Source organism: Primulina eburnea, chromosome 3 (assembly GCF_022965805.1).
Source record: "Primulina eburnea isolate SZY01 chromosome 3, ASM2296580v1, whole genome shotgun sequence".
NCBI classification, from domain to species: Eukaryota; Viridiplantae; Streptophyta; class Magnoliopsida; order Lamiales; family Gesneriaceae; genus Primulina; species Primulina eburnea.
In genome coordinates this window covers 11,340,450-11,361,937 of record NC_133103.1, presented here as the reverse complement: position 1 = coordinate 11,361,937, position 21,488 = coordinate 11,340,450, and the positions used below count along the sequence as shown (strand labels likewise).

Here is a 21,488-nt window from a genome sequence, read left to right as displayed (position 1 = left end):
TAATTGAAAAAATTAAAGACGAGTTATATTGCAATATGAAATGGAAAAAAAAAACAAAAATTTAGGCCAAGACACTATTTTGTTAATAAAGATTCTTAATAACATATTAAAAGGTTATCATAAGAAAAAGATTTATGAAGTTTTTATATAAAGTTTGATTATATATCCAATTGTTGGTACGTGGAGCGTGCATTGACATGTGCTCGAAGTTTATTGATATAATTAATCATACTTCAATTTTTTGCGTGTGTGTCTATATATCTGCAAATATTGAACGTTGACCGATGTTCCACCGATTACGTATGCGCAATTGTTGGCTAAATTATTGATATAATTAATCATACTTCAATTTTTTTTTGCGTGTGTGTCTATATTATGATATACTCTTACGACAAGAAAATTATATTGGAGAGGGAAGAAATTTGAACAAAAACAATGATATTTAAAATATGTAAAATCGCGTGTTCTTACAAAATAATAATTTTAAAAACATCTACGAAATGTGACATTAATTTTTGTTTTCACGTGATACATTTTTTTAAAAATATCATTTTACGATTTATTAAGTGAATTATTTCAAATACAGATGATTTGGACAACCATAAACTTCTATGTACATACTCTCTGTAAAAATGACTCACGACAATTTTTTTTGAAATTTTATGATTTTATCCAAAAATCCAATACATGATTAACTTATGTTTGATGCTCATAATTAGAGATGGAATTGGTGTTTATGGATGGAAAGTTGAGCTGCTGCCAGTGGTAAATGAGGTTGTTTCGCACACTTGAAATCACGAATAGAAACATTAAGAGGAGGACATAGCTAAGCACACTTGAAATCACAAACAGAAATGGTTCCCCGCTATTAAACCGTTGTCTTTGACAGAAAATACGACATTTTTTTATCCGTCGTTTTGAATGGACTTTTAACAGCACTGCTAACACAACGTTTTTTTTTACAAATGTATTAGGGATTGGAAAGCCGTCGACCGTATCCTTCGCCATTTAAATATCACACTACACTATGGTGTTCAACTCAGTGCTTCCTCTTGATTATGTCTCTCTGGTTACTGCGACGCTGACTAGGTATCTAATCCTGATGACAAAAGATCCATATCTGGTTTTCGCTGAGCGTTCGGTAGTTCTCCTATATCAAGGAGCTCCAGGAAACAAACCGTGGTCTCTTGGTCAAGCACCGAACCTTAGAATCGAATACTTGCTAATGCCAAGTGTGAACTTCTCTTCTCATTGAACTTCACATTCGTCATTACGGTATTCTAGTTTTATTGTGTGACAACATTGACACAACTGCATTGAGTGCTGAAATGAATATTATATTTGATGTAGTTGTATATAAATAGAGAATTACTGTACACAAGAATTATGTTGTTGAAATGAATATCTTCTTCTCCGAGCTTTTGCGATCCTTTATTCTTCTTTTTAACTCCACACAAGTGAAATCTCAAGAGCAATTTATAAAAAAAATTAACTTTAGAGCAATTTCTTTTTCTAAGAGCGATGTCATCAAATAGTAATTTTTTGATATAGTAAAAACTTACGGTCATACTCTTCGATGTATAATGGATAAACAAAATTACGACCATTGTTCAAGCGACCACTAACTCCACAAATAAACCCTCATGATAATGTCATATTGTAAACTACACTAATTAAGTAAATCGTACTGAGTAAATCACGTGCGATGAAAAAATATTGATAAGAAAAATCCAACATTTGATCATGATCAAATAATCACTCCATCAACCATACATCACACTATGACTCTTTTTTTCTTCTAAAGAGCAATATTTTTTTTTCTTTAAAATGAAAGTTGGACAACTAAGCGTACTTGAAAATTTCGACAACTCATCCAACAGTGAAGAAAAACATAACAGATAGATACATAATAAGCTCGAGCTAATCAGATCATTTTATTAAAAAAAATAATTTGAACTTAATCATGCACTAAATCAACTTGGATTAATTATTTTTATTTAAAACATGAATTTTTTATGCTCTTTACATACTTTGTTAAGCTAATCGATATTATGTAATTTAATAATTTAAGTTTCAATGATAATAATAATAAGAAATTTCACGAAAAGTTAGTGATCATATTAAAAATTTAATGACTATTACTGACTCAAACATGTGAGTTCAATTTTGAAATAATCTAACTTACCCTCCAAATGGAGGTCTATTAATAAATAAATTGTTGATTAATAGGGTCATATAAATAAAATTATAAGTTTACTATTGTAAAAAATAATAACAATAAATTCTAAATTTACGATCAATTATTGAATCTTCAGAAAAAAAAAAGATCAATTATCGACAAATTTCTTTCATCTAAAAAAGGAATAAATAAAATAAATTATTCTAATTCCGAAGTTACACCGGGAGGGAAGCAGAAACCTGGGGACATGGGAGAAGAAAACGAAGCAAATCTCAAGAGCTTTTTGGAGTGGGCTGCATCGCTTGGGATCTCCGATTCACCCGACCCCCATTCCCCTTCTCCCTCTTGCCTCGGCCATTCTCTCTCCGTTTCCCACTTCCCACAAGCCGGCGGGTAGAAAACTCTACTCAGCTATGATTTCTGTATCCATGGTTCAATCCTGAATCAGACATCAGTATCCATGTAACATGATGTAAATTTTGAGTAACATTTTGATTATGCAGGAGGGGTTTCGCTGCGGTACGTGATATAAAGAAAGGCGAGTTGGTTCTGAGAGTTCCGAAGGCTGCGTTGTTGACTTCTGATGCTTTAATTAGCAAAGAATACAACTTATCTGCTTCTCTGGACAAATACCCACTACTTTCTTCTACTCAGGTAAGTGTCCTATTCTTAAATTTATGTATTATTTATTCTTATTATTGTTTGAGGGGATCTGGTTGTTAGGGGCTTGCTATCATATATGTTCATGAATTACTCCGTTTGTGAAACTCCAATGTGCAGTTTTTATTTACATGGTGTTAGTGTTATTTGAGTACATTGAGACGATGAATCAAATATTCTCAGTTTTAGATTATTTGAAATCTTGCTGTTGTGCAAACTTTGAGAGGTATTGTATATATAAAAGCATTTGGGGAAAAAGGTGTTGTTTTAAGAAAACCTCACTTGTTTTCAGAGGTATTTGGATGGTGAAGTAATCACTTAAAAATGTGATTTTTGTTTTGTGCGTCAACTTCTCTTTTTGAAAGCTTATAGTCACTACTCTATCAACACAAGATGTAATTTTTTTCCCAGAAAAGCATTTAAAACACCCTGCATGAATATGGCCCCATCTTTTTTTTGAGGAAATGCTGCCCCTTCTAACATCAAGTGCTTTTGTGTCCAAAGTGGCCATTCATTTTTGGCTGAAACAAAGAACTATAATTTCAAGTTTATACACTCGACATAAGTATTGGTTTTCTTTCTGATGTACTATTTTATGGAGTTTTGATTGAAGCATACTTCACTTGTCCGAAATGGAATATTTATTTTCATGATTACTGAGTCTGAAGAAATTATAATTATGGATTGACTGGAAAATGGAGTGAAGAAGGTGTTTTACACGTACAATTGGATCAAGAAAGACGGATGGGGAAAAAGTAGCAAAAGTTTTTAGGAAAGCTCTCCACGGCTTAAAACGAGGGGTTTAGTCCATCCTATTCAAATTTTTTTTGTCCATTTCTTCACTTGTCATTGTCTATTCATCTTTCCTGCCCTGAAAAATATTACTTGCACAGCAAAATTGAGCTATGTTAATTTATGAACTCATGCTTAATGTTTGCATCTAACACTAATTGACTTACATTGACAAACGATTGGATGCTGGTTATAATTTTTACATGGTTCAGATATTGTCCATTGCTTTATTGCATGAAGTGAGCAAGGGAAGGAGTTCTTGGTGGTACCCTTACATAAAACAGCTACCACGAAGTTATGACTTGCTCTTTAATTTTAACCAGTTTGAGGTAGAAGCTTTACAGGTAAGTTTGCAGTTTGATACAGTTTTTGTCAGTATTAACATGTGCTTTATTTATGAATCTGTTTAAATATGGTGATTTCACATCAGATGAAATGTATTTACGCAAATATAATGTAATGACTTCTAGATAGATGATGCCATCTGGACTACAGAGAAGGCTGTTCGCAAATGTAAAATGGAGTGGGAAGAAGCTAGTCCCATTATGAGTGAATTGCATCTCAAGCCTCAGATTGTGACCTTTAAGGCATGGCTGTGGGCCTCTGCGACTGTGAGTTTTTTTATCAATTGGTTCTTGTAGACTTTTTTTTACCCATTTCTTCACTTCCATAGATTGTTTAAGACACCCTTATCATCTTCATTCAATATTTTCAGTAAAAGATATGGTGGATTGGTGTCTGTAGTATACTTGCATCAAGTGTGACCTTATTAGTCTGGTGAAGTCCTAATCTGAAATTCTATCATGCTCTTTTTGAAGATATCATCACGGACTATGCATATACCTTGGAATACTGCGGGGTGCTTATGCCCTGTGGGAGATTTCTTTAATTACACTCCACCTGGAGAAGAATTTGATCATTCAGGAAATTCAAGTACTTGTGGGAGTGGCTCTTTTTCAAACACTATATCTTCCTGTGAAGGAGACATAACTGCCTCTTCAACTCAAGAGCTGATTGAAGAAAACCAAGATAGGTTGATAGATGCTGGTTACAGTGAAGCAGCTTCTAGTTACTGCTTTTACTCTGGAACAGACTATGCAAGAGGAGATCAGGTATTGCACGTATCTGCATTGAGTTTAGCGCGAGGTTTAAAATTATAACTCAGTTACCACATATCATAAGCAGTGTTCTAAAAACCATGAAAAAACGCGGCTTAAATACGAAGCATGAGCAAAAGCTCGCTTCGGGCAAAAGCATGAAAAAGCGGTTAGACCTTTTGTTGACCATATTAAGTGTATAAAAACATGAAAAAGCGTGAAAACGTTATTTTTTAAGATAAAATTTAAATCATTTTTAATAAAATTTAAAAGAATTTTATTTAAATAATAATTTTTTAATAATATAAAAAATTTAAACACTAAAAGCTTAAAAGGGTGCGAAATAAAATATGTTTCGAATCCTTCCTTTCTTTGCGACAAGAGTTTGCTTGAACCAAAAGCGATCGTAAAAAGCTTTAACTCCATAAATTTGTTATTTTGAAACTTGTGTTTTTTATAACTTGAAAATTTATGCATTTATTTTTAAAATTTGTTTGTTTATGTGTTATTTAATATATTAATTGACCTGATATAATTAAAAATATAATAAAAACTTGAAAGGTTTTTCACGCTTAATCTCGTACTAAACTCGTTTAAACTTGTGAAGCTTGGAGCTTGATCTGTTTTTTGGAACCTTGACTATAAGAACTATGTTCGACATGCATAGCCTGTAGGATATTTCGTTTCTGTGATATTTTCAATTATAATTTAGGAGTTTTTTTTCAATATCGTTAGACTTCCAGAATTTGTTTGTGGTCATGCCTTAAGAAACCGTGTTCAGGTGCACCCATTAAAAAATGAAGTGACATGACCATTTTCATGAAATTTTAATCAACTTTAGATTTCAAGATACTATTGTTAAAATAATTTGGAGAATTTTACAAGATGAGTATCTTAGAGTAATGACTATTTGCTCATTGACTGATTCATTTTAAAAGAGAGTTTGTAATGATATTTTCAGCATGGAAACTCGAACAAACACGTGCGTTTGTATGACAAGAATGCAGAACATAATTGTTCGTGGGATGAGCATGACTTCAATTTGTAACTTCTTTTTCTTGCCTGCAGATTCTTCTAAGCTATGGCACGTATACAAATTTGGAGCTTCTTGAACACTATGGATTCCTTCTGAATGAAAACCCAAACGACAAAGCTTTTATCCCCTTAGAACCTGAAATGTACTCCCTCTATAAATGGCCAAGAGAATCACTGTACATTTCTCAAGATGGAAAACTGTCCTTTGCGCTACTCTTGACTGCTCGTTTGTGGGTTACCCCTCGTAGTAAACGCAGATCAATTAAAAGCATCATTTGTTCAGGTTTTCAAATTTCAGCGGAAAATGAGGTTGCTGTTGCAAAATGGATAGCAGAGAAATGCCGCTTGCTGTTACGTGGTTATGCCACTTCAATTGAAGAAGACGAACTGCTGCTCTGTATTATCGAGGAAATTCAAAATTATCATAAGTTGTCCGAGAATATAGAGTCATCAGCTGCTTTAAATGATGAAATCTGGTGTATCTTGGAGGGAAATAATGTGAAGAGAGACGAACTTTGTGGCAAGCTGAATATTTCTGTTAAGACAAGAAGGTCCATTGATAGGTGGAAATTGGTTGTTCAGTGGAGATGTAGTTACAAGAAGATTTTATGTAATTGCATATCGAATTATAATAAGATGCTGGACAATAACTTTTGTTAATACTAATTGCTAATGTAAAAGGTATGTTAGTGCAAACACGTGGAATACGAATCTAATCAAATAAAATTATTATTAGCTAAACACACAGTTTCTTTTCCGAGTGTGATTAAACCATCGTACCAACTGTAACAATAGATTTACTTTGCTGTATTGAATGACTTTATTTATTATTTTAAAGCAGAATAAAGACATTGTACACCCTTCTTGGATTAAGATGGTTATCGAACCGTGAAAAACATCCATATATTTTGTTTCATCGAGGAAATTTGTATTTTCACTTTCTTAGACCTTTCTTAATCAGAATTATTTTTTGTTTTTAAACTCATAAGAACAAATACTCAATCCCATTACCTTTAGAATGTTTTTATGTAAAGTGATTTTTCTTTTGAGATCAATAACTAGAATCGATTATGTTATTCTGAAAAATATTATCTCTGAAAATTTAACATCACAAATCTCATTACAAAAGTTGACAATAATCGTTGGAATTTCAAAAATAATTCAGATCACAGTCCAAGAGTTCATATCATCTCCTTTGATTTTTTTATCCAATTTCAGGGGATCAACGCATTGAAGGCACTAAACTGGAATAATGTCCAAGTCACCATCACCTCGCCAATAATCAAATCTTGAATGATCGAAAATTCTGAGGATCAGAATTGGTTAGATACCAAAACACATCTTTCCTGCAAAAATCACCATTCCAGAATTCATCATAAAATTAAATCTCTAGAGAAAAAAGTCATTTTCTAGACATTTCCCTCAGTTTTACCAAAAGATACCATACCAATATTTACAAACGAGGGATGCAAATAAAATAATTTTCAATAGCAGAAGCCCTTCTAATCAATCTTACTATTTAAAAAATTCAAAGAGTAAAATATTAAATCAAAATAGAAGATGGATCAGAATATCTGGCTTGGATTTTCCCCCAAAAGGAAGAAAAAACATAAGAGCGCTCAGTAATTTCAGCTTCGACTCATCTGGGGAAATATTCATCACTTCCATCTCAAACATATATACGTGTGTGTGTGTGTGTGTGTGTGTGGGTAAACACACATATATCGATGTACACAGTCTTTATTCTTAATCCAAAATCGAATCAAGTCGTATAATTTCAGCTTAGATTCGTCTGGGGAAATCTTTGGAGGGTTTTCAACAATTACCAAGAATTGAAGAGGCAACGAATCAAAATCCAAACTTGGAACTTCTCCCAGAAAACGAATAAAAATCGAAATAGCCCCTCAATAAATTCAATGCAGCACAAAATCATCGGAAAAAAATGCAATGCTTAATAAAAAGTAGAGATGGATCAGAAATCTGGCTTGAATTTTCTCCCAGAAGGAAGAAAAACTCGAAAATAGCGCTCAGTAATTTCAGCGTCGAATCATCTGGGGAAATATTCATCACTTCCATCTCTATGCCACAACATCAAATAACCAAAAATTATATTTTCACCGCTTCTGATGCAGTAAATCTCCTCTAGATTTGACTAAAAAAGGGGATTTAATGGAAACCCAGAAGCGGTGGAGGATAATTTAGCGTCGGCTCATACGTAACGCCCATGGATCTACTCGGGACCGCCCGTAATCAGTAAACGACGCAAAAACAATTCTTTCAAGAGAAAACACAAGAAGATGTCTACAAAGAAGGGATCCAAGCATGTATATATAGGAGGAAAAGGCGGGTGGCGGGGCGCGGCTGGAGCTAAGGCTTTTCTCAAAACCCTAATTTGGGAATGAGGAACACCTCTTCACGCTTTATAATATTTTAGTGGCTTTTGTTTTTGCAGTCTAGTAATAACGTTTTTTGGCAAACAAGACAGCCATTCAACAAATTCCATAGACAAATAAACAAATATGTTTAATACGAGGGCATATTTATTTATTTTTTAAAAAAAATCACAAATAATATTCAACCTATAACAAAATAACAACAAATATTTTCAAAATAATTATTCATAAATATATGTAAAAATTAACTAAACACAAATCCAAAAAAAACCTAATGTAGTATATATTATTTAGGCAAAAAATTGTGTGAGACGGTCTTATGGATTTTATTTTGTGAGACAAATATCTTATTTGGGTTTTTAATGAGAAAATATTACTTTTTATGCTAAAGTATTATTTTTTATTGTGAATATCGGTAAGATTGACTCATCTTATAGATAAAGATTTTTAAGACCGTCTCACAAGAGACCTACTCATTTATTTATAAAGGCCGATTTGAGCTTGAAATTTTATTTAATATGGATTGTATAATGCATTTATGTTTTGAAAATTTGCGAAACGAATCACCCATTTTTTTATCATTATTGGTATTTATTTTTTAACAAATACTCTCTGAAAATATATTACATTCGGACTTTCATTAATAATGAATCGGGGAAAAAAAATTATTTGAGTACAAAAGGTGTGTGTGTGTTTATATATATATATGTGTGTATATATATTGAGTCTCATGTGAGACCGTCTCAGAGATCATAATCTGTGAGACGGGTCAACAATACCCATAATCACAATAAAAAATAATACTCTTAGTATAAAAAATAATATTTTTTTATGGGTGATCCGTCTCACAAATAATATCCGTGAGACCATCTCAAATAAGTTTTTGTCATATATATATATATATATATATATATATATATATATATATATATATATATATATATATATAATCCGAGCCCAAGTTGGAAAAAGTTCTCAAAATCTTTGATTGTTTATGTTGCTCGTATTCTAGTAGTGAACCAAAAAAAAAAAAAAGTCACTTTGTGTTATTGTGTACCTTCTCTGCGTTTCTGAATCTTGAACCTTTAATCACGAACAACAGCAGCAAAATATCAAGTCGAGGCAAGGAATCTCCTTTGTCCGCAAGACGAAATTGCCCGTATCAAAGTGCTATACGTTTCAAGCAATCGTCCCTAAGATACAACGACTTCGAACAAGAATTTGTAGCACAACAAACTCTTGAGCACAGCGAACAACAGAATATGTAAAGCTTTGAAGTAATTTTCGAGATATATGCAGCAATATGCAAAGGGAGATGAGATGAAGCAAAAATTCAGCAGCATTTTTTTTTGATGTGTATTGGGGGATTATTTATTGATGATTACTGGTTGTGTTGAGGAGACATGTTTCTCCATAGTAGATGCTTCGAAAAGACACCATTTAAGTCAAGGAACACATTGGTTGGGCCAAAAGCAGCCTAGAATAGGTGCTATGAAGTGAAGGGACGCGTTTGAATCTTCAGAAACAGCGCTGCGCACGCAGCCGCGCGACATCACGCGCGCAGCTTTCTGTCCACATAGCTGCGCAACCAGTAAGGCGCGCGACTTCTCGCGCCTTGTTCTGTCCGAATGCCCGAATTCCAGTGATAGGCGCGCATCCGCGCGGGATTTGGCGCACCCGCGTGTGTGCTTCTGTCCAAGTGCATCAGTTTGTGGATCAAGTGACCGAAAATTTATTTTCAAATGAATTTGATCCAAAAAGATTAATACTTGTCAAAGACCGCACCGCACCCGAGACGAGAAGAGCGCGCGCGTGTCACCAAGACACATCGTATTAGCGTCTTCCCCCTTCTAAAAACTTCTGGTACCCCTCGGGGCCCAAACCCCTTTCCAAACTTGGAGTTTAAAAGGGAGACATCACTTGGCTATTTTATCAATGTGGGACAACTCCCACTCCCTTTTCTATTTAACAACTCTATTCAACACCTCTTCGTTTTCATTTATCCAACACTTTGCACACGTGAAACCAAGGGAAATTCGGGGATATTTTCTTGAAAGTCTGGTAGAAAGAAAAAAATGATACTTGACTAAAATGCTTCTGGCAGCCAGAAAAGATTTACCTTTGCTCCCTAAAAAAATGCAAGGAATCCGGATTGAGCAATAATGTCTGAGCCTCAAAATCATATCCATCAAACAAAAAATTCAAACTTATGTTTGAATTATTTTTAAAAAAATTATGAATTCAATCATCTTAAAATATGTTAAATCTCCACAAAAACAATGTATTTAGTGTGCTCAACAAAGATTCCTTTCTTTTACCACATGATGAGCAAAGAAAGATGTTCTTACCTCTCTTCCCAAAGCCTCTCTTTCCCTCAAACATGATGATTTTCCATAAACAAAGCTAATGCCATCCATATATAAATTCCCACAAAGATCTTGAAATAACCCATAAACCAAATCTTATTTCATTCAATATCCAAGCCTCACTATTATACAGCTAAACCAATCCAATGGCTTCTAATACACCGGCCTTGAACGGTCAGAATCGATGGCTGAGAGCATGCCAGAGGCATTGAGGCAAAGCCGGTACCACACGAAGAGGTGCTTTGCTAAGTACATTGAAAAGGGAAGGAGAATGATGAAACTTCACCACTTGATGGGTGAAATGGAACAAGTTATAGATGATAATGTTGGAAGGACTCGTTTACTTGAAGAGTTGCTCGGTTACATCTTGTGCACAACTCAGGTTTAAGAATCAAGTTTGATATTATTAATAGTACAATCTCTCTTACATTGAACTGTTAGTAAATGCATACGATGGTTGATGAATCTTTCGAATATTTTTAAATAAGCTGACTCATTATTAAGTCTTACCAACAAGCATTCGGAACGAAACTGTTTATGGGGAGTACATATTGTGCTAAATTTTCAGGAAGCAGCTGTGGTTCCTCCAAATGTTGCATTCGCCATGAGGCCATCTCCTGGATTCTGGGAGTACGTCAAAGTAAATGCTAATGATCTATCAGCTGAAGAGATCACCGCAACCCAGTACCTGAAATACAAAGAGATGACACTGGATGAGACTCGGTATTGACATACGTATAACAAAAATCATGTTTTTTATGGTTTTTTCTCCGTGGCATACCATACAATCACATAAATCATTTTTTTTGGTTTGTTCTTCGTGGCATACCACACAATCTAGTTGTAGCAATTTCATGCATTTCGAGGTCGAAATGAAGCATTTAAAAAAGATTATAACGTTTGATATACCAATATGGTTTTAAATTGCAGGGCAAATGATCAGAATGTATTGGAGATTGATTTTGGAGCAATGAACTATTCCTTACCTCATTTGACTCTGTCTTCTGATGTGGGAAATGGAGTTGGCTACATCTCCAAATTCCTTACTTCAAATCTGAATAACAAAAGCTTGGAAAGTGCACAATCTCCGGTGGATTATTTGCTCGCTTTAAACCACCATGGAGAAGTATGAACTAACTCTCATTTCTCATTGCATTAACTCTTCAAGACTTTTACCTTTAATCTAGCACGAAACAAGGAATCCAGTATCCTAGAAATTTATTTCTGCAAGATGAAAATTCCCTAGTCCTAAGGCTCAGGCATATTAGACTTCGTAGATAATACAAACCACGCACATTCTGTATTAACCATACTTTTGGTCTTGAATTTGCAGAAACTCATGGTAAATGAGACCCTCACCACAGTCTCAAGGCTCCAGGGAGCGCTAATCGTTGCTGAATCAGCCCTCATCTCGCTACCAAAAGAAACACCTTATCAGAGCTTTGAGATGAGGTGGGCTTATCAAATCATCCCATGATTCTTCTTATTTTTGCCCCTATTTATCCCAACCTTGATTCGAAAACAAAAATATATTTTTACTTTTGCTAATTAAATGCAGGTTTAAAGAATGGGGATTTGAGAAAGGATGGGGGGACACTGCTGAAAGAGTTCATGAAACAATGCACTCACTTTCAGAAATCCTGCAAGCTCCTGATCCATTAAAGATAAAGAAATTTCTTTGCAGGCTTCCTATTATCTTCAACATTGTGTTGTTTTCTGTTCATGGATACTTTGGCCAGTCCGACGTTCTTGGCTTGCCAGATACAGCCATACAGGTGGACAGGTTGGAAAAAACTAAAATTCATGTCTAATTTTTCAAAACAAAAATATCCCCCAACCGTAGATTAATGATTAAAATAATAGTTTTTGGATGGATAAAATGTGCACTATTGCTCAAGTCCCTACTTCTTTTGGACAGGTAGTTTATGTTCTGGATCAAGTAGTAGCTTTGGAAGAGGAATTGCTGCTAAGAATTAAGCAGCAAGGTCTTAACGTGAAGCCTCAGATTCTTGTGGTAAGTAGCAGAATTCTAAACATGGGCGGACCCAGAAACTTAATCGAGGGTCTAAACTTACTGTACTTGGGGGCAAGCTTTCCTGCTTACCTGAGAAGAAATATTTTCCTGAAGTATGTAAGATTGGATCCGAAAATTTCGACATAATCGGTATCTGTGATGCAGGTTCCTCGACTCATTCCAGATGCGAAGGGGACTAAATGCAACCAGAACCGGTTTTCAACACCAAACATTCCCACATTCTTAGAGTGCCATTCAGGACAGAAGATGGAATCCTCCGACAATGGATTTCTCGGTTTGATATCTATCCATACCTGGAGAGGTTTACTCAGGTTTGGAAATCCCTTCTTGCACCATTGCTGAATCCGCCCTTGTCTGTATTTTGTCTGTGAGTCATTTTGCAACTTGTGTCTTTTTAATCTTTTGGTGTAATTCATTAATTTACAGGATGCTACCAACAAAATCATCGAAGTCATGGAAGGAAAACCAGATTTAATAATTGGAAACTACACAGATGGAAACCTGGTGGCATCTCTTATGGCTAGTAAACTTGACATAACACTGGTATCTAAAGCTGATCCCTTCTATATTGGTTGAATTATAACTATTTATTTACCCAAGCACACACCAATGAGACTTGAACCTAGTATGGAAACCTCATTTTCGAACAGGGAACAATTGCACATGCTTTAGAGAAGACAAAGTATGATGACTCGGACATGAAATGGAAGGAATATGACACTAAGTACCACTTTTCGTGCCAGTTTACAGCTGATTCAATCGCCATGAATACTGCAGATTTCATAATTACAAGCACATATCAAGAAATCGCGGGAAGGTACATAGTTTTTCATCTCAAATAAATTTTTAACTTTGGTACTATTTAAAGTCAGAAGATTACATTTGATAGTTGGATAAAAACTAAGGTCTAAGGTATATGTTCGTGAAAACTGAAAACTTCTCCATTTTTCAGCAAAGAGTGGCCGGGGCAGTACGAAAGCCACACTGCTTTACACTTCCAGGGCTGTGCAGAGTTGTATCCGGCATCAATATTTTCGATCCGAAATTCAATATTTCTTCTCCAGGGGCCGATCAATCAGTGTATTTTCCTCACACGGATATAAAAAAACTGTAAAACCCGGGATTTTGAAGTATCGTGATCTCATCAGAATAATATTAGATTAATAATTTGATGATGTAATCTTGGATATTAATATTTAAATCAGTCAGAATATAATATATTTTTGGGTTATCAATCTAATGATTTATTAAGGAATTTCGAAGATTTCGCAGATAAATGTCTAAGATTTGAGTTGATATGGAGGTATCGGGATAAAAGATCAAGCAAGAGATAATAAAATCCCTAGAATTCGAAATTAATCAGTGTATGTATATGCAAATTTCGAAAATTTAATGGGATAAAAGATTTAAATTTCGAACAATATCACATATTAATCACGATTCGAGATAAAAAATTTAAGTCAGATTTCTTCGCGATATCACTCGATCCCGATAGCAGCCAACCTCTATAAATAGGAGGGCCCTGTATTCGAAAATCACACCTCACAACTAGGGGTGTTCATCGGTCGGTTCGGTTTTCGGTTTTTTATTTCGGTTTTTTCGGTTTTACAAATATATAATCCAATATCCGAACCATTTTTCTTCGGTTCGGTTCGGTTCGGTTTTCTACCGAAATGGTTCGGTTATTTCGGTCGATTATTTCGGTTTTGATACAATTATTTAAATTAATAATATAAATATATTATAAAATATAATATGTTATTTTTTAAATGATTTCTTAGTAAATATTTAAATATAAAGTACAAATGAATTACATAAACAACAATCAACTAAGTATTATTCAAAATAATTCTTCATTCACTAATATCATCTCAATAAATAATATAAAATAAAAATAACATTATTAATTTAATTAAATTTCGGTTTTTTCGGTCGGTTCGGTTTTGACATTTATAATCCGAAACCGAACCAAATTAATTTCGGTTTTAACATTTATATCCGAATTATAAAATTCGGTTTTCGGTTCGGTTTAGTGTTCGGTTTTTTCGGTTTGGATTTTCGGTTTTTTCGGTTTTATCCGAAGTTTGAACACCCCTACTCACAACACACTCAAATTTTCGAAAATAGTGCCTAGTCTCCTTAGGAATTTTCGAGCACAGCGAAGCGCTGCCGCCGTCCAGCCAGGGAAATAGGAATTTCGAAAAACCCTAGTTTTTCAAGAATTTAAGATAAGTGGGCTGTTTTAAATTTCGGTTTTATACATATTAAATTTTCGGTTTTTGGTTTAAAAATGCGGTCGAGTACCGTCGTTTTGTCTATACGTTTTTACGAAAGTTGGTATGTTTTTTATTGACACTGTGAGAATTTCCTGAAAATGGGTGGAATTCCAACATATGGCCCCTAACAGTGGGATAGAACTGTTTTACGGTCTCGCCCCCTTAGAAGATCAAAACTTAGGGACTGACGTCAGTAAACCATGAAGGTGAAAAATCGCAGTGACGCTTCCGCATTAGTTATTTCTGTTGTAAAGACGATTCCATTTTTATGGTATTTATGATATAAACTGGTTTTGGTTTATACTGTACTACGAGCTTATTGTTTAGCAATTATGTGATTGTTGAATAACGCCGGTGTCGACTAACCCCGATCTCGGGGCGTGAAAAAAACGGTTTATGAACTACAGTGCTGCTATCGTAGAGCTGCTCTTTAGTAAAGCTGATAATGATGAGCACATGTGAGTTTTGAGTTTCCTAAATATCTACAAGCAAATATGGATCATTTGGTTGTACTTACTATCGTTGTTTCTTTTGAAAACAGTGGATACTTAGAAGACAGGAAGAAACCCATAATTTTTAAAATGGCAAGGCTAGATATCGTGAAGAATATCACTGGACTAGCAGAGTGGTATGGCATGAACAAAAGGCTTAGAAACTTGGTAAATCTTGTTATTGTTGGTGGTTTCTTCGACCCTTCAAAGTCAAAAAGACAGAGAAAAAGCAGCAGAAATAAAGAAGATGCATCTTTTAATAGAAACTTACAAGCTTAAGGGACAGATAAGATGGATAGCAGCTCAAACTGACAGACGAAGAAATGGTGAGCTCTCTCGTGCCATTTCGGATACAAAGGGAGCTTTTGTATTAAGTTATATATAACACCAGCATGTTTAGTGAGTAGTTAGTATGAAAAGAAAGGTAGTTAGTGAGCTAAACACATATAAATAGATGTTAGTTGTACAGTTACTGTATTCAATTGTATTTTTTCCCTCTTTGTTCAATGAAGGAGTTCTTCTCTCCCGTAAATACCTTCCTAGCGTAATATGGTATCAGAGCAAAAACTTCCGCACATCGAGAGTTGATCGGAGTCTAGCAGCGATCGACGATCTTTCTTCTCAGGAGCGATCTCTCCTCAGAATCTCTATTCACCGAGGATTACTTTCATGGCTCCTGTACTTGCGTCTGGCTCATCCGCATCAACTGGTCAGTCCGCCATTGATGATCCGACGAGTCCATATTTTCTGCATCATTCCGACAACCCAGGCCTCACGCTGGTCTCGCACGTTCTTACGGGAGAAAATTATGTTTCCTGGAGTCGAGCTATGACAATCGCCTTATCGGTCAAGAATAAATTGGGATTTATCGACAGGTCAGTTGCCAAACCTCCAAGCAATGAGTTAAATCTTCTCAATTACTGGTCTCGCAACAATAATATCGTCATATCGTGGATATTGAATTCGGTTTCGAAGGAGATCTCCGCCAGTATTCTCTTCTCTGAATCTGCAGCGGAGATATGGGAAGATCTCAGAGAACGCTTTCAACAGAGCAATGGCCCAAGAGTTTTCCAATTACGACGAGAATTGGTTAGCTGCCGCCAAGAACAAGAGCCTGTTAGCGTGTATTTCACGAAACTTAAGGCTCTATGGGAAGAATTATCTAACTTTCGTCCTGCTTGTAGTTGCGGTATGTGCAATTGTGATGGAGTGAGAAAGATTGATGAGTATTTTCAAAAGGACTACATCATGAGTTTTCTGATGGGTCTTAATGATTCCTTTGCTCAAGTCCGGAGCCAAATCTTGTTGATTGATCCACTTCCTCCAATCAATCGTATTTTTGCACTGATTGTGCAAGAAGAACGTCAGAGATCTGTTGATTCTCGGTATTCAGGGAATAATGTCACTGGAAGCTTAGCTTTTGCTGTCAAAAGTGAGCAACCACAGAAACATTCCACCTACAAAGGGTATGCATCACAGAGGGAAAGGCCTTTTTGTACAAAGTGTAACATTCATGGGCACACGATTGAAACATGTTACAAAATACATGGTTATCCTCCGGGATACAAGTTCAAAGGGAAGTTTCCATCCAAGCCTTCCCCTGCTACTGCCAATCAGCTCTCTGGAACGCCCATCTCTTCGATTTCTTCTATCTCTTCAAGTCCTGCTAGCACTTCATCCAACAATGTGCTTCAGAACTTCAACAAAGACCAAGTTGAACAATTAATGACAATGTTTGCTCAACATTTGTCCACCCTTGATTGTCAAACCAGCCAACCTATTGCTACTCTCACTGGCAACACCACAGGTACTTGTTTATCAATATCTGCTTCAAGTGTCTTGAATTCGTCCTCATGTTGGATTGTTGATTCCGGAGCTTCTCGTCATATATGCTCGAATGCTTCGCTTTTTCTCACATGCAAACCAATATGTAATTCAATGGTTACTTTGCCGAATCAAGCTTCAGTTGCTGTCAAGTTCAGTGGTGACATTAGAATCAACCCCTATTTGGTTCTTACGGATGTTCTTTATGTTCCCGAATTCAAGTTCAATTTATTATCGGTGAGTTCACTGCTTTGTCATAACAAATCCGTGATATGTTTCTGCCATGATTCATTCATTATCCAGGAAACTTTGACAAGGAGGATGATTGGCAAGGGTAGACTTCTTGAAGGGCTGTATGTTCTTGATAATTGGACTGAGCCTCAATGTGTTGCTGTTAATCAAGTCACTGTGAATACTTGGCACATGCGTCTGGGTCACCCTTCCATCCAGGTTATGGAGCTTTTGCGAAGCAATCTGAATTGTAGTTCTGTGAGTCTTGATACTTGTAAAGCATGTCATATCTGTCCATTAGCTAAACAACGACGTTTACCATTTATTTCTCGTCAACATATATCTGCACATGCTTTTGATCTTGTGCATTGTGATGTTTGGGGACCACATCAGATTTCTACACATAATAATCATCGTTACTTCTTGACATTAGTGGATGATTGTACTCGTTTCACATGGGTTTTCTTACTGCACCATAAATCCGATGCTCAGCAGGCTGTTACACGTTTCTATAACATCATAGAAACACAATTTCACAAAAAGATTAAAGCATTTCGAACGGACAATGCTAAAGAACTTGCCTTCACTGAGTTATGTCATGCCAAGGGTATCTTGCACCAATTGTCTTGTGTGCAGACTCCTCAGCAGAATTCGGTCGTCGAAAGGAAACATCAACATCTCCTCAATGTGGCTCGAGCACTCTTATTCCAGTCGGGTGTGTCCGCTATATTTTGGGGAGATTGTGTCTTGACGGCTGCATTCTTGATCAATCGGGTACCCTCTCCTCGAACTCAAAATAAGTCTCCTTATGAACTTCTACATAAAAAGCCTTTTGATTACTCTACTCTTCGTAGCTTCGGGTGTCTTGCATTTGCATCTACATTGGCGGCTCATCGAGATAAGCTGTCCCCTAGAGCACGCTCTTGTATTTTTCTAGGGTATCCTCCTAGTGTCAAAGGATACAAACTCCTTGACATCCAAACTCAAGAGGTTTTTATTTCCAGAGATGTTGTGTTTCATGAGTCCACATTTCCCTGCCGTTTGGGCACAATCAACACCACTCCTGATCCGTTTCCTACTGTGGTTTTACCGATGTCGTTGGACTCCCCATGCATTGATAGTGTTTGTTCACCTTCTTTGGATTCTGTACTGCCCAATTCTTCATGCACTACATCTCGGCAGTCCATTCGAACTCGTACTTCGTCCAGAGTTACGAATCCACCTTCGTATCTTCGTGATTATCATTGCAATCTGTTGCATTCGGCAGCTCCATTGCCCTCCAAGTGCCAATATCCTTTAGGAGATTGTGTTACTTATGATGCTCTTTCTCCGTCATATCGGAATCTTGTACTCAACATTTCTTCCCAAGTGGAACCTCAATTCTATCATCAAGCAGTTCAGTTTCCTCATTGGCGAGAGGCCATGACAGCTGAACTGGAGGCTTTGGAGACCAATCACACATGGTCCATTGTTCCTTTACCCCTTGGAAAACATTCTATTGGATGTCGTTGGGTTTACAAAACCAAATATGGCTCGGATGGGTCCGTGGATCGACACAAGGCTCGTCTCGTTGCCAAAGGCTACACTCAACAAGAAGGTATCGATTTTTTTGAAACTTTCTCCCCAGTGGCTAAATTCACCACTGTCAAAGTTCTCCTCGCCTTGGCTGCCACCAAACATTGGCACCTTGCACAGCTCGATGTGAACAATGCGTTCCTTAATGGTGATCTTTTGGAGGAAGTTTACATGGATTTGCCTCTTGGTTATGCCAAGCAAGTTCCTCATATTCCCTCTCCTTCCAAGCTCGTTTGTAAGCTTCATAAATCGATTTATGGCTTGCGCCAAGCTTCTAGGCAGTGGTATTCAAAATTTTCTCAAGCTCTCCTACAGTTTGGTTTTTCCCAGTCACAATCTGATAATACATTGTTCACCAAAGGCACAGGTTCTTCGTTTGTTGCGTTGCTTGTTTATGTCGATGATATCGTCATTGCTGGGCCATCGTCACAGCAGATACAGACTTTGAAGAAATTTATTCAGGGACATTTTAAGCTCAAAGATCTAGGGGCTCTCAAATTCTTTCTCGGTCTTGAAATCGCTCGTTCTCAGCAAGGCATTTGTTTATCCCAACGTCACTACACGCTCAAGCTATTAGAGGACGCTGGTTTCTTAGCAAGCAAACCTGTTTTTACTCCTATGGAACCTCGTTTGCGCCTCAACACCACAGATGGTGATCTTCTTGAGGACATTTCTCAATATCGTCGTCTCATTGGCCGCCTTCTTTATCTCACGTTGTCCAGGCCAGACATCGTCTTTGCGGTACACAAGCTTAGTCAATTTCTCACTAAACCTCGTACCCCACATCTGCAGGCTGTTCATCATCTGTTGCGATACCTTAAGGCAGCTCCCGGTCAGGGTGTCTTCTTTCCTGTCTCTTCATCTTTGCAGCTACGTGCCTTTTCAGATGCTGATTGGGCTTCTTGTATGGATACCCGTAAGTCCGTCACTGGCTATTGTGTTTTTCTTGGTGATGCGTTAATCTCTTGGAAAGCCAAAAAGCAAGCTACAGTTTCAAGGTCTTCTACTGAGGCCGAATACCGGGCATTAGCTAGCACCACCAGCGAGGTTTTATGGCTCACTCAACTTCTCCGAGACTTCAATACAGCACCTACTGCTCCAGCCACGATCTTTTGTGACAATCGTTCGGCTATTCACATTGCTCACAATCCCATCTTTCATGAACGTACAAAGCATATCGAGATTGATTGCCATTTTGTTAGAACCCAGCTCGCTCATGGACTGATCAAACTGCTTCCAATCAGTTCTCACCTTCAACTCGCAGACATGTTTACCAAGCCTTTGCCTTCTACTACACTTTCCGGGTTACTCTCCAAGATGTCCGTGAAAAACATATACTGTACATCTTGAGAGGGGGGTATTAAGTTATATATAACACCAGCATGTTTAGTGAGTAGTTAGTATGAAAAGAAAGGTAGTTAGTGAGCTAAACACATATAAATAGATGTTAGTTGTACAGTTACTGTATTCAATTGTATTTTTTCCCTCTTTGTTCAATGAAGGAGTTCTTCTCTCCCGTAAATACCTTCCTAGCGTAATATTTTGTCCAACCGGCTCTGTTTGAAGCATTCGGCCTTACGGTGGTCGAAGCCATGAACTTTGGATTACCAACTTTTGCAACTAACCAAGGTGGCCCAGCTGAGATAATAGTCGATGGCATTTCTGGATTCCACATTGATCCCAACAATGGAGATGAATCGAGCAACAAGATTGCCGATTTTTTCCAGAAGTCGAATGAGGATCCTTCCTACTGGAACAGAATCTCGATCCAAGGGCTGCAGCGTATAAACGTATGGTAATTTTTGTATCAACATACCCACTACTATGTTTCATACAGAGTTAGATTAATTGCGGATTGCGAATAAATAACGACTTTTTTCTTGGATTTGGTTGAAGCTATTCATGGAACATATATGCAAATAAAGTCCTGAATATGGGTTGCATCTATAGCTTCTGGAAAAAGTTGCACAATGCTGAGAAACAGGCCAAAGGGAGATACATACAGACGTTTTACAATCTTCAGTTCAGGAGCTTGGTATATTATTTCTCCTTCAAAAGATGTTTTATTTAACTGTTGATTGAATTATATCGAGTAAGCAAGTTGATGCAATCACGTTATAAAATCCGATGATTAGGTGAAGAATGTACTGAGTAAAAAGGATGATGAAACTCCTCAACAAGTGGAAAAGGAGAAGCCGGAACAACAGATTTCAAGAAGGCGTTCCGGCCTGTCCACTTTGCAGAAGTAAGATTTGAAATATCAATGCTACGATTTCTTGATTGATCCGAATTTAGCATCCATTTTATGTTTATTGTGGATTCATAGGTCGTTTCGATCATAAGCAAGGTGCCTGAGAAGATGGTGGTGAAGATAATCGTATTCCAGATTCTGAACCAATGGACTCTTGGATTCCTTTGCTTGACAATTATTAATTTATAGAAAACTGATGCGTAAACTAAAAAAAATAACGGTTAGAAAAATGAAGGCTATTTACATTTCTTTTAATTTTTTTCCTTTCACTTTCTGTCATTTT

At 36.5% G+C, this 21,488-nt stretch overlaps 1 protein-coding gene, 2 non-coding genes and 1 pseudogene across 3 annotated transcripts; 2 read left to right on the top strand and 2 right to left on the bottom strand.

Moving 5' to 3' along the window:
- Nucleotides 1-2,370: 2,370 nt before the first annotated feature.
- Nucleotides 2,371-6,481, top strand: LOC140826359 (protein SET DOMAIN GROUP 40). Its single transcript, XM_073188598.1, has 6 exons — nt 2,371-2,572; nt 2,683-2,833; nt 3,844-3,975; nt 4,102-4,242; nt 4,450-4,743; nt 5,797-6,481. The coding sequence occupies exons 1-6, from the start codon at nt 2,427-2,429 to the stop codon at nt 6,421-6,423; spliced, it is 1,491 nt and encodes a 496-aa protein (XP_073044699.1). The 5' UTR covers nt 2,371-2,426; the 3' UTR covers nt 6,424-6,481.
- Nucleotides 6,482-7,323: 842 nt separating this feature from the next.
- On the bottom strand, nt 7,324-7,431 carry LOC140828767 (small nucleolar RNA Z103). Its single transcript, XR_012117332.1, has one exon. It is a non-coding gene; the product is annotated as a small nucleolar RNA Z103 (small nucleolar RNA).
- Nucleotides 7,432-7,730: 299 nt separating this feature from the next.
- On the bottom strand, nt 7,731-7,839 carry LOC140828766 (small nucleolar RNA Z103). Its single transcript, XR_012117331.1, has one exon. It is a non-coding gene; the product is annotated as a small nucleolar RNA Z103 (small nucleolar RNA).
- Nucleotides 7,840-10,679: 2,840 nt separating this feature from the next.
- Nucleotides 10,680-21,442, top strand: LOC140826763 (sucrose synthase 7-like; annotated as a pseudogene).
- The last annotated feature ends 46 nt before the right edge of the window (nt 21,443-21,488 follow it).

Excerpts from the sequence above, each read along its gene's own strand:
- LOC140826359 (XM_073188598.1), top strand. The coding sequence starts at position 2,427 with ATGGGAGAAGAAAACGAAGCAAATCTCAAGAGCTTTTTGGAGTGGGCT. Across the intron at positions 2,573-2,682 it reads CACTTCCCACAAGCCGGCGG|GAGGGGTTTCGCTGCGGTAC; the intron begins GTAGAAAACTCT and ends TTGATTATGCAG. Across the intron at positions 2,834-3,843 it reads CACTACTTTCTTCTACTCAG|ATATTGTCCATTGCTTTATT; the intron begins GTAAGTGTCCTA and ends TACATGGTTCAG.